Here is a 12,647-nt window from a genome sequence, read left to right on the forward strand (position 1 = left end):
ACCACTCAGTTGCCTCAGTTGCCTCAATCGATCACACCAAAGTTGACTTGTTTACAAACAAACAGGAATTTGCATCCATGAAACTGTTTTATGTTTCCCGACTGTCACCTTGGGAAACCTGCCGCAAGGGATTCTGGGAAATTCAAATGGTGGCAATATGTGTTTGTATGAGTGTAAAGGCGAATTTTTCTTCGGAAAGGTATTGACGATGTATTCGAGGTGTACATCAACAAGTAAAACTTGGTCTTAAATATTTTCCTTTTGGATTCTGGTAGAGGAACTTTAAATAGAAAAGTCTTAAGTCTAACTTTCCACCAATGAGTGCGAAGCTGCAAAATGGGTTTAACTTTTGAAATAAAGATAACACAGCCTATAAACTTTCAAAATAAATGTTTGTTATATTTACTAAAGTGTTGAGTGTCAAGTTGCATTATTGACATTTAAAAACTGCTAACATTTATCATAGTTTTCAACATAATCAAAGTTTTAGCTGCAGATATTGATTTTGCAGGCATCTGGGCTGTTTTCCATCTATTTCTGGCCTAAACCGGAGCCTTTCATTTTTTATAAAAGAAGAAAAGCTCCTCCTGCCTGATGAGTTATGATAATATGAACGATGCCTGGTTTTCCTCTGCTGCATCTGTGCGTAGGTGAAGTGCAGCTCCTTCATATGAAGGATTTGTCCGAGACGTGGATTCACTGCTGTGGGTTCTCTGCTCCGAAACACTGCAGACTTTGAGCTCTGTCTAAAGGCTGCCATTGATTATGGATCGTCTCTGATGGGTCGGCAAATGGCGAGTGAGGGAAATCAATGAAGTCGTTACGGAGGTGCAGCGGTGCATGCGCCGCCCTCCACTTCACGTTCAGAGAGAGAGAAGCTCGTTGACGTTTCTCTGCTTCTCCTTATCTGCATGTTTCATGCATTCTTCCACTGATAATACTTTTCCTATTTGAGCTTTGACCAGAACATTCTGTTATTTTCATCATCTTCAATGATGTGACCTTACACCGTCATACATTCTATGCTACAATCTTTGTCTTGTATCAGCTGGATGTTAAAGCGCCAATATTATTCAGTTTTTCAACAATGTCGCATCGGTGTCAGAGGTCCCACAATATTGTATTCAAAGTTTATTTCCCCAAATCCAGCCTTGCTCCTGAATTCCAGCCAGTCTAAAAGTCCCCCCAATGAGATCTACTGAGAACAGGCTGGTTCTGTGTCTGTACCTTTAAATGCTAATGAGCTACTCGCCTACGCCTGCTCCATGTCTGTTCACCCGGTAGCGTTTGCGAGTAGGAAAGAAATTACACCCCACTCGTAATTTTAGAGGGCAGAGCTCATCTACCTGTTGGAGGGTCAAAGTGGTTGTTTCCCAGTATGATGTCATGAAGGGAGAAATCTCTGAATCACCTGTATGAGCTAGCAAGTGAGGGAGGAGACAGACTTTCTTCACTTCTGGTGCCTCATACACAGACTCATATTACTATTAAAAAAACCATTAGAAAGCGAAGTTTGCATAATATGGGACCTTAAATGTGATAAATTTGTACTACGTTGCATACCCTTGATTTAGTCTTTTGTGAGTCTATATAAAACAGAATAAAGTAACACATAACTGTGTGTGTTTAAATTGCTTAATGTAACTGTTAAATGCTTTGAGGAAAAGTGCTACTATACTGGTAAAGTTGATTTACTTGTATTTTTGATATGCGGAGAGAAATTTCCCGACGACAAAGTTATTTTGAAAATCGCTTAAAATGGACAAAATACACTGAAAAACACAACCAGTTCAAACTGTTAAAATAGCTGGAGCAACTTAAATGTCTGAGACGCAGCTGAACTCTGTCAAACAGCAGCTAAAAAAAATGACTAAATTGGTGATAAAATGTGTAATAGTGGGTTTTCAGTGGCAAATACAGAATACAACATAAACCACAGCTTTAGTATATGCAATAAAAACGCTGTTTGCTTTGTGGCAAAGGCTCTTTTGTGCTCTTCGTACTCACAGGCAGAAATACGAGGTACAAACAGAAGTTCTTGCAATCGGTGTGAAATGAGTCCCTTTCTAACGATCGACGCATTTCTGTCGCGTGTCCTCCAGCTGCTCCGAGAACTGAAGCATCAGAACGTGATCGCCCTGCAGAAAGTCTTCCTGTCCCACAGCGACAGGAAGGTGTGGCTCCTCTTCGACTACGCCGAACACGACCTCTGGGTGAGTCGCTGTGCTCCGTCACTGTGCTCCGTCACTGTGCTCCGTCACTTAGATAAAAAAACCACATTTTACAGCCTTATAGCCGGACTTGATTTGACCGGCTCAGTCAGCATCAATAGCTGGCGTCCAGCGCTTCCATGGAGATACCCAGGTGAGTTAAAAAAATAAAGATTAATGCTGTCGGGAAAATAAAAATAAAAAACCCGATAAAAGTAACTGGACGTGTGCAACTCGGTGCAACTTTACTGCCCAATGACTCCTTGTTCAATATTAAATTCATCAGCAATTTTTTTTTACAGTGTCAACTAATAATTGCAGTAGCTACACCTGTCCCAAGGTTCTACCTGTCAAATGGTTCTACCTGTCCCATTGTTCTGCCTTTACCAAGGTTCTACCTGTCAAATGGTTCTACCTGTCCCATGGTTCTGTACCTATACCATGGTTCTACCCGCCCCATGGTTGTACCTGTCAAATGGTTCTGCCCGCCCCATGGTTCTACCTAACCCATGTTGTTACCCACTCCATGGTTCTACCTGTATCATAGGTCTACCTGTACCATGGTTCTCTCCACCCCATGTTCTACCTGTCCCATGGTTCTGCCTGTCCCATGGTTCTGTACCTATACCATGGTTCTACTCACCCCATGGTTCTACCTGTCAAATGGTTCTACCCGCCCCATGGTTCTACCTGACCCATGTTGTTACCCACTCCATGGTTCTACCTGTACCAAAGTTCTCTCCACCCCATGTTCTACCTGTACCATGATACACCTGGTCCTCTCCTCCCCTCTGCTTTGATTTGACTAAACCTAAACAGAAGAGTCCCACTCAGGGGAGACTTTGCTTTTCTCTGTAGCACATCATCAAGTTCCACCGCGCCTCCAAGGCCAACAAGAAGCCCATGCAGCTGCCCCGGGGGATGGTCAAGTCTCTCCTGTATCAGATTCTGGACGGGATCCATTACCTCCACGCCAACTGGGTTCTCCACAGGGATCTGGTGAGCGGCTAAATTAGCTCCACTGCTCTATTTTCCCTTCACAGACACTCCCGCACACGAAGCTCGTCTTGGAGTCGTTTCTAAAAGCGACTCTTGCTGCTGTCTCAGATGCTGTTACACACCTCGGTGAAAAGACCTACCCGTGGTGTCATCCTGCCGGCCGGTTCCCCGAACAGGCACAAATACACCACAGAGTTGTTGAAGGGGTTCTCCAAAGGGTGATAAAATCCTTCTTTGATTGATAGATCAGAAAGGTGACTTTTCCCTATTCAGGTTCTGAGGAGTCTTTAAGCAAATGAAACAGATTGACTGAATGAGTTTTTTCAGCTCTTTTTCAGGATTTGGTCAGGGGATGTTTAAAGGAAAAACAAAGCAGCTGAGTATTCTTATTTACTTAACTGATAGTGCCAATTCTTCTCTAAGTGATAGTTAGACCGCTGAAGAAATATTTACCAAACATCTAAACCCAGCCTCCTGTGTTGATGTTCCAAAGTCTCCATCAGCCATATTGCTCTTAATAGTTCATCAGCTGTTCATTAGTTCTTATTTAGCTTTTCACGAGCTGTTTGGTAGCTGTTCATTAGCTGTTATTTAGCTCTACATTAGCTATTTGGTAGCTGTTCATTGGCTGTTCATTAGCTGTTACTTTGCTGTTCATTGGTCTTTATTTAGCTGTTCATTAGCTGTAATTTAGCTGTTCATTAGTCATTATTTAGCTGTTCATTAGCTGTTCATATGCTGTTCATATGCTGTTCATTAGTCATTATTTAGCTGTTCATTACCTGTTATTTAGCTCTACATTAGCTATTTGGTAGCTGTACATTGGCTGTTCATTAGCTGTTACTTTGCTGTTCATTAGTCATTATTTAGCTGTTCATTAGCTTTTATTTAGCTGTTTATTAGCTGTTCATTAGCTGTTCATTAGCTGTAATTTAGCTGTTCATATGCTGTTCATTAGCTGTAATTTAGCTGTTCATTAGCTGTTCATATGTTGTTCATTAGTCGTTATTTAGCTGTTCATTAGCTGTAATTTAGCTGTTCATATGCTGTTCATTAGCTGTAATTTAGCTGTTCATTCGCTGTAATTTAGCTGTTCATATGCTGTTCATTAGCTGTTCATTAGCTGTAATTTAGCTGTTCATTAGCTGTAATTTAGCTGTTCATATGCTGTTCATTAGCTGTTCATTAGCTGTAATTTAGCTGTAATTTAGCTGTTCATTAGCTGTTCATATGTTGTTCATTAGTCGTTATTTAGCTGTTCATTAGCTGTAATTTAGCTGTTCATATGCTGTTCATATGCTGTTCATTAGTCGTTATTTAGCTGTTCATACGCTGTTCATATGCTGTTCATATGCTGTTCATTAGTCATTATTTAGCTGTTCATTAGCTTTTATTTAGCTGTTTATTAGCTGTTCATTAGCTGTTCATTAGCTGTTCATTAGCTGTAATTTAGCTGTTCATATGCTGTTCATTAGCTGTTCATTAGCTGTAATTTAGCTGTTCATTAGCTGTTCATATGTTGTTCATTAGTCGTTATTTAGCTGTTCATTAGCTGTAATTTAGCTGTTCATATGCTGTTCATTAGCTGTAATTTAGCTGTTCATTAGCTGTAATTTAGCTGTTCATATGCTGTTCATTAGCTGTTCATTAGCTGTAATTTAGCTGTTCATATGCTGTAATTTAGCTGTTCATTAGCTGTTCATATGTTGTTCATTAGTCGTTATTTAGCTGTTCATTAGCTGTAATTTAGCTGTTCATATGCTGTTCATTAGCTGTAATTTAGCTGTTCATTAGCTGTAATTTAGCTGTTCATATGCTGTTCATTAGCTGTTCATTAGCTGTAATTTAGCTGTTCATTAGCTGTAATTTAGCTGTTCATATGCTGTTCATTAGCTGTTCATTAGCTGTAATTTAGCTGTAATTTAGCTGTTCATTAGCTGTTCATATGTTGTTCATTAGTCGTTATTTAGCTGTTCATTAGCTGTAATTTAGCTGTTCATATGCTGTTCATATGTTGTTCATTAGTCGTTATTTAGCTGTTCATTAGCTGTAATTTAGCTGTTCATATGCTGTTCATATGCTGTTCATTAGTCGTTATTTAGCTGTTCATACGCTGTTCATATGCTGTTCATATGCTGTTCATATGCTGTTCATTAGTCATTATTTAGCTGTTCATTAGCTTTTATTTAGCTGTTTATTAGCTGTTCATTAGCTGTTCATTAGCTGTTCATTAGCTGTTCATTAGCTGTAATTTAGCTGTTCATATGCTGTTCATTAGCTGTTCATTAGCTGTAATTTAGCTGTTCATTAGCTGTTCATATGTTGTTCATTAGTCGTTATTTAGCTGTTCATTAGCTGTAATTTAGCTGTTCATTAGCTGTAATTTAGCTGTTCATATGCTGTTCATTAGCTGTTCATTAGCTGTAATTTAGCTGTTCATTAGCTGTAATTTAGCTGTTCATATGCTGTTCGTTAGCTGTTCATTAGCTGTAATTTAGCTGTAATTTAGCTGTAATTTAGCTGTTCATTAGCTGTTCATATGTTGTTCATTAGTCGTTATTTAGCTGTTCATTAGCTGTAATTTAGCTGTTCATATGCTGTTCATATGCTGTTCATTAGTCGTTATTTAGCTGTTCATACGCTGTTCATTGTCTGTTGGGGAGTTTAGCTTTAACGTACCTAGTTGCTTTGCAGTCTTTTACCTTCTTGCAGTGTTGTCATGTGTCACTGTTGTGGTTTTATTATCTGGAGGAGTGTGATTATTACGCAGCTGAAGATCAGACTGACCTGATCTCTCCAGTCTGTCCTTCAGTCTGTGGGAGTCCCTCCACCCCCTTTTCCCACAATGCTTTGCAGACTCAGTGAGGCAGAATGGCCAGATTGAGGTAAAACATCCCTCCAGGTTTTACTGCGTGCTCTTCATTCTCTGGCCCCCGATCACTTTGACTGGGTGAAAATGTCTTGACCCTGTCAATGTGTGATTCGCCCAGTGTGACGCCTCACTGGTTGGTGAACGAGTTGCTCGTCGACTCCACTGAAATATGTTTTCCGCCCAGTTTCGCATGAGTCGTCCTCCGAGCTCTGAACTAAAGATATCTCTCAGATTACACACATTCCAGCCGTCACCCAGAACCCAGTGGCTATGTCGTCCCCCATGCCACTGGATGTCTGATAGCCTGGTCAGGGACAGAAATACCAGAGTTACCAGAGATCAAAACCCCCCAAAAAAATCTTGTGACTCCTTGTAGCTTCTGAGAAAAACACATCTGTCGCTGAGGAGTTTTTAAAATAGCACAAAGCAGTTTGTTCTCATATCTGACTCCCACAGCCCATCTGTGTGTGCGTGTGTGTGTGTGCGTGTATGTGTGTGTGTGTGTGTGTGTGCGTGTGTGTGTGGCTCTGCATCTGCCACTGCTAACGTTCGGTGCTTGTAGAGGAAACCGTATAATTGATCAAACATGATGCGTCGCATGGCAGAACCTGGACCTGATGACTGTGATCACTGGCTTTACGTCAAGGTTTCCAGACAGGCGCCGGTTTGCGGGCCTGAGATTACAGTGCGAGTGAAAGTGTAGTTAAGCTGTCTGTTGAGGATAAGTCGGGCCAAGACGTCAAAGGTCAGAGCTCTTCTCGTGGTTCAGACCTCTTCTTTGAGTCGGGGCGTCTGCTCTTGTGTAATCCCCGACAATCCCCGATGATCATGTGGTGGCTGGACGTCACATTACATAAACCTGCTCACTGCTGACTCCAGCCAATCGATCGACAACAGTGGTTCAAAGGTGATTGGTGGCGGGACTCCATTTTGTAAGAGAATACACTTAATTGAGGCTTCATGAGTAATCAAACACGGGGTTACGGTCGTCGCAGTTTTTTATACCAGAAACAACATATTCAGATGAATGAATCAATAAATAGACTTATATATCTTTACACAACAAAACATTCTTTATTCAGGGAGTCTGAGCTTCGAATGTGGACAGTGCGTAGTTTAAATCTAATAATGGCGGTGGCTAAGTGTTTAGCATTAGCTGGTGGCTACATGTGTAGCATTAGCTGAACGCGACATCTTTAGTATTAGCTGGTGGCTACATGTGTAGCATTAGCTGAAAGCTACATGTTTAGCATTAGCTGGTGGCTACATGTGTAGCATTAGCTGAAAGCTACATGTTTAGCATTTGCTGTTTGCTACTGTTCACCATTAGCTGGTAGCTACATGTTTAGCTGATGATGACATGCTTAGCATTAGCTGGTGGCTACATGTGTAGCATTAGCTGAAAGCGACATCTTTAGTATTAGCTGGTGGCTACATGTGTAGCATTAGCTGAAAGCTACATGTTTAGCATTTGCTGTTTGCTACTGTTCACCATTAGCTGGTAGCTACATGTTTAGCTGATGATGACATGCTTAGCATTAGCTGGTGGCTACATGTGTAGCATTAGCTGAAAGCTACATGTTTAGCATTTGCTGTTTGCTACTGTTCACCATTAGCTGGTAGCTACATGTTTAGCTGATGATGACATGCTTAGCATTAGCTGGTGGCTACATGTGTAGCATTAGCTGAAAAAGCGACATCTTTAGTATTAGCTGGTGGCTACATGTGTAGCATTAGCTGAAAGCTACATGTTTAGCATTTGCTGTTTGCTACTGTTCACCATTAGCTGGTAGCTACATGTTTAGCTGATGATGACATGCTTAGCATTGGCTGGTGGCTACATGTGTAGCATTAGCTGAAAGCGACATCTTTAGTATTAGCTGGTGGCTACATGTGTAGCATTAGCTGAAAGCGACATCTTTAGTATTAGCTGGTGGCTACATGTTTTAGCATTGAGCTGACACAAAGACTTGAATTTCTTGGTGATCGCTCTACATTTTGTTTGTTCATATTTTGCACACATCCGTCCGCCACTAGCTTGTTCCCACACTGATGCTCTGCCGCATCGGTATCGTTGCTGAGAAAAGGAGCAGGAATTGTTTATTAAAGGAAACAAATGTTCTCCTGTGGGACGTAACCTCACTGAAACAAAGCAACCAGGCGTTCTCCGGCTCTGTCAGAGCGTACAACAGCCAGCAAACAAAGGCTCAAGTGCTTCAGCTCGGCCAACACAGGCCGGGTGTGTGAAGACGTCGGAGTTAATTGGTGGATTTGACCCAGACAAGATCCAAACAGCGAGTTTGGTCACGTTTCGGCATTAACACCTCTTCGATGAAACGTCATCGAAACACAAACGCTTCTTTCGCATCGTCAAGAGGTTCTACTGCACAACACAACAGAGCGTTTCTGAAAAGGTTCCACCTTGGGAGCCGTTTTCAAAAAGTTTTTTTAGTGGCTCGCCGCACCTAAAAACGCAACGGAAGTCTTCGCGTTTTCCCTTGAAAATGTGTCGTGTAAACAGAGCTGGTTACCATGGAGACGGAGAGGCTGTCCAACCATAGCAGCTGCCGATTAGCAGAGTTAAATAAGATAAAGAGGATCCGTTACGACGCTGCCGACATTCCCCGGTGCATGCTGGGAAAACGGGGACAGAATATGTCTGGTTCATGTGTTCATGAGTCCTGACGGAGCAGCACGGTAGCAGGGGAGATAATCCCTCCTTCCCGCCACAGTAAAAGCCTTGGCGGTCAGACCTGAGCACCCGCTGATGGATGGCAGTGGGTGTTTTCTCTCTGGCAGGACGTCCCGCCCGTCCTGGTGTTTTTAGTGCTTCAGCTTTCGCTGGTCGATCAACACTGTCAGGCTGTGAGCGATGAATAAAAACAGGCAGAAAATACGTCGCTGCTCCTTAATGGAAAAAAGGCCCCACGAGGCCCGTCGCCATTTTTGAAGCCAATCTGCCGAAGCGGGTTCGCCGCTGGAGGTTCTTTGTCGGAACACGTCGGAGGAGGAGGAGGAGGAGGAGGAGGAGGAGTTGGCCGTCGTGTGCCTCCCATGTCTGCAGCGGCGGAGGAGCGGTTATGTAACGCTGTGTTTGTGCTGGCATGCAGAGCGCGCCGCTGCGTCTCTAGAAAACAGGCATGTGCTTTGCATTGCACCACTGCACAGTTCCCACCCGCCCGTCCTGCAACTCCTGAGCCCCCCCCCCCCCCCCCCCCCCCCCATGTTATGTAACAGCGAACCCACCGCACGGCTGAGTCAGGATGCATGGTGAGCTGCTCTGCACGCTGGTATTAGTGTGGCACAGCGACCCGGAGGCGCCTCTGGAACGACATCATCATCATTATTATTATTATTATTGTTGTTGTTGTTGTTGTTGTTATTGTTACACTGTACCTGATGGCTCCTTGGTGAACTGTGCAGTGGCACACATTTAATACTAGTGACCTCACACACACACACACACACACACACACACACACACACACACACACACACACACACACACACACACAGTCAGACTGAACAGCACCAACTAGAGGGGAAATGACACAACTGCACCACAATAATAGAAAATGTTTTAATACCATTCAGGATCCGTCTGCTGTGTTACTTAATCCGTTAATGTTTGTTTACACAGTTTCTCTGAAAAGTGTTTCCGGTCAACATCTCAACAACAACAACAACAACAACATATTCCCTGCAGGTGTGAGGTGGTGGATAACAATGGAGGCACTCGGGCCTCGTTCACACTGCAGGATAATGCCAATCAATTCAGATTTTCTTACTCACAATTCTGACGTTTTCACCCCAGACCCAGGCCTCGGTCATATATGGAACCAATTCAGATATTTTTCTACACCGACTGCTTCGTCATCAACGTGTAACTGACGTCACGGAGAAGCGCCGGAGGAAGCTGCTCCGCCAGAATAAAAGCAGTTCTCTCTTTTTTTCTCATTCTCCTTCTTCCTTCCTCCTCATGTTGTCTAGATTCTGTCGGTTCGTATTTAACAACCACTTGAAAATGGATCTACAGCTGACCCGTGTTGCCAGATATGTCAGTATCCCCCAATTGGGGAGCCAAATTCTTCCTTTTAACTTTGTTTATTTCCTGCATTTGTGTGTTCATAGCGTGTTCTTTATTACACATATATTAGTTTTATGGTTTTAACATGATTCCTACACAAGCTGAGATTTGGGCTGTTTTTTATTGAGGTGTGTGTTTACCTTGTTTGGGCTTGAAACAGTGAGTCATGTCTGGCAACCCTGGTTGCTGACCGGCGTGCCATACGTATATAGCGTGACCTAACGTCGTCTTCTGCGCTCTGGGGCACGAAAACATCCGGTCCGATCACGTTCGTACGGCAGGTCGCGTTTGAAATGATCACGCAAAAAAATCTGGTCTCACAAGAATGAGCACGAGTATTCTCTCTGTCTTGTTCTGTCACAGTGCCACCTAAAGGCCTGGCATATGTACCACATCGTTTTCAGCAGTAAAACCTTACTCTAATACAAACACTTCTAACGCGTTACTATTTCCAAACCAGTACATGATTAAAGTTACTTATTTAAGTTACTGTTTGTTACTATTGTAATGTCCTGAAAGACGAGCTTCTTGTTTTTTTCCCCCTAAAAAACGACGAGGAGAGAAAAGTGTTTTTTCCTGAGTGGATGTTTCTGTTGGTTTTCATGCCTCCTCTTTATCCGGGCGTTGGGAATGTGTGCCTGCGGCGGCCGGCCTGATTCTCAGACAAAGACGGAGACGCTGTTGTCAAGAGGGAGAAAAAAGGGCCACATCCCGAAGGAACAACCAGCTGGAACGGATTCATTTCACTGCAGGAACTCAAGAGCAGATTTGGCGAATTTTCACTTTGTGCCTCTGGTGCAGGGATTCTTTGGGAAGCTGAATGATTGTTTTATTTTTATTTTTCTAGCTTTGATGTGGCTCTTCTGGCATGTTTTGATTCCTCTGACTCGGGTCCTTCAGAGCGTTTCGGGGCTCACTACTGGGGTTTTTTTTTTTATTTTTTGCGCGTCTTCATTTCGGCCCGTTTGGAACGAGGAGCCGAGCTCCTCCGGCCTTTCCAGAGAGAAGCTTGTCTTTGTGCTTGCCGATTCTGCCGCGTTGTATTGTCGGCGTGAATAAATCCCCCCCTCATTATCGCCGCTGTTTCCACGGCAACGAGACATGCCTGCCTGGCAGATCTGACTCGGCCGAGCCGCGGGGGTTCACTCGGAGAGACTGGGCAGCGTGCGGGACGTCGCCGCCGACGTCGCCGCCTCCATTATCCTGCCGGGTTGTACAGCACCGTCCACACCGCAACGTTTCAAGTGAAAACACACTGCGTTTCCAAAGGTTCCACCTACTCGGAGCCACCGCTGTCGTGTACGCGGATCCCCCAACACTTGAAAACGTTGCTCTTCGTCAATAACCGCAAGAAAGGTGTCGCCTCCTGTTCTCAGAATGAGGCATATATTAAACATAACGAACAAACAAACAAAAAAGGTTCTGGGGAAAGTTTTCATCAGTATCTTTTGGAACGTCCCCCTCGTAAAGCTGTTCAATTTTTACCAATACGCACGATTTGATCCTTTTTGAAGGCACAATGTGAAGGAATCCTCAAATACAAAGAACAGAAAGCACAATTTGACAGTCAAACTAAAACTGGATTTTAGTGTCTTTTCCAGAGATGTTGTGACTTTTAAAACCAGAACCTGGACGCTGCCCCGGGTTCCCCTCGTGAGACCCACCAAAGAAGGAAGGTCTTTTATTAGCTCCACGTCAACACCGGCACATCTCAGATGACCGACTGAAGGGAACCTGAAATATTTCTAGGAATGATTTCATTTAAAAGAGAGAAGATCTGGGAACGTCTTGAAAGCTTTCAAGATTCCTCTTGTTCAGGAGAAATGCTAAAATCAACTCAATAAAAATACATTTTGTCAGATTGTTCTGGTCTAAATGTGAGATTTACTGATTTATTCATCTGTATTAATTGGATGAACTTCTGTCTCTCCACACACACACACACACACACACACAAATCCTACTTAGAAAGAGTTGAAGCTGTTCCGGCTGCAAAAGGTGGACCGACATCAAATTAAATCCTCTGGTTTAAGAATGCGATGTCACTCAAGTTCACGTGCGTGTGAATGCAGGCGAGCAAATACTTTTGGCAATATGTTGACACACAACAACGATCCGCCATGGAAACTGGATTGTTTCCATGTTAATTTGCTTCAGCCGGCCAAAAGATTGATCGAACGGAGCTCCGATCCACCACAAACACCACAATACTTGTTGAAGGCTTGTTGATGAAGACGGTTATCGGACATATTGGACATGTTGGACATATTGAGGGACGAAACGATCTGCCGGGCTTCAGTTCGGTCTGATCCTCGGTTGGACTCTCGGCTCAGAGGGGACACTGACTCATGAGCTCATGTGCTGCAATACCCGGCAGGGAATTCAAGCGGAGTAACGAACACGTGTTTTTCTGTCCCACAGAAACCGGCGAACATCCTGGTGATGGGCGAAGGTCCCGAGCGGGGAAGGGTGAAAATCG

The 12,647-nt window shown here is 43.5% G+C and overlaps 1 protein-coding gene across 4 annotated transcripts in view; it reads left to right on the top strand.

Moving 5' to 3' along the window:
* The window catches only part of cdk19 (cyclin dependent kinase 19), a 39,359-nt gene that overhangs the window by 18,649 nt on the left and 8,063 nt on the right, over nt 1-12,647 (top strand). For all 4 annotated transcript variants that reach the window (XM_080490123.1, XM_080490125.1, XM_080490124.1 and 1 more), the window contains exons 3-5: nt 2,103-2,213; nt 3,069-3,209; nt 12,590-12,647. In XM_080490123.1, coding sequence (XP_080346249.1) covers nt 2,103-2,213; nt 3,069-3,209; nt 12,590-12,647 — 310 coding nt within the window. The remainder of the gene's footprint in view (nt 1-2,102; nt 2,214-3,068; nt 3,210-12,589) is intronic.

The sequence above is a fragment of the Lipophrys pholis genome (genome assembly GCF_963383615.2).
Source record: "Lipophrys pholis genome assembly, chromosome: 21".
Classification (NCBI taxonomy): Eukaryota; Metazoa; Chordata; class Actinopteri; order Blenniiformes; family Blenniidae; genus Lipophrys; species Lipophrys pholis.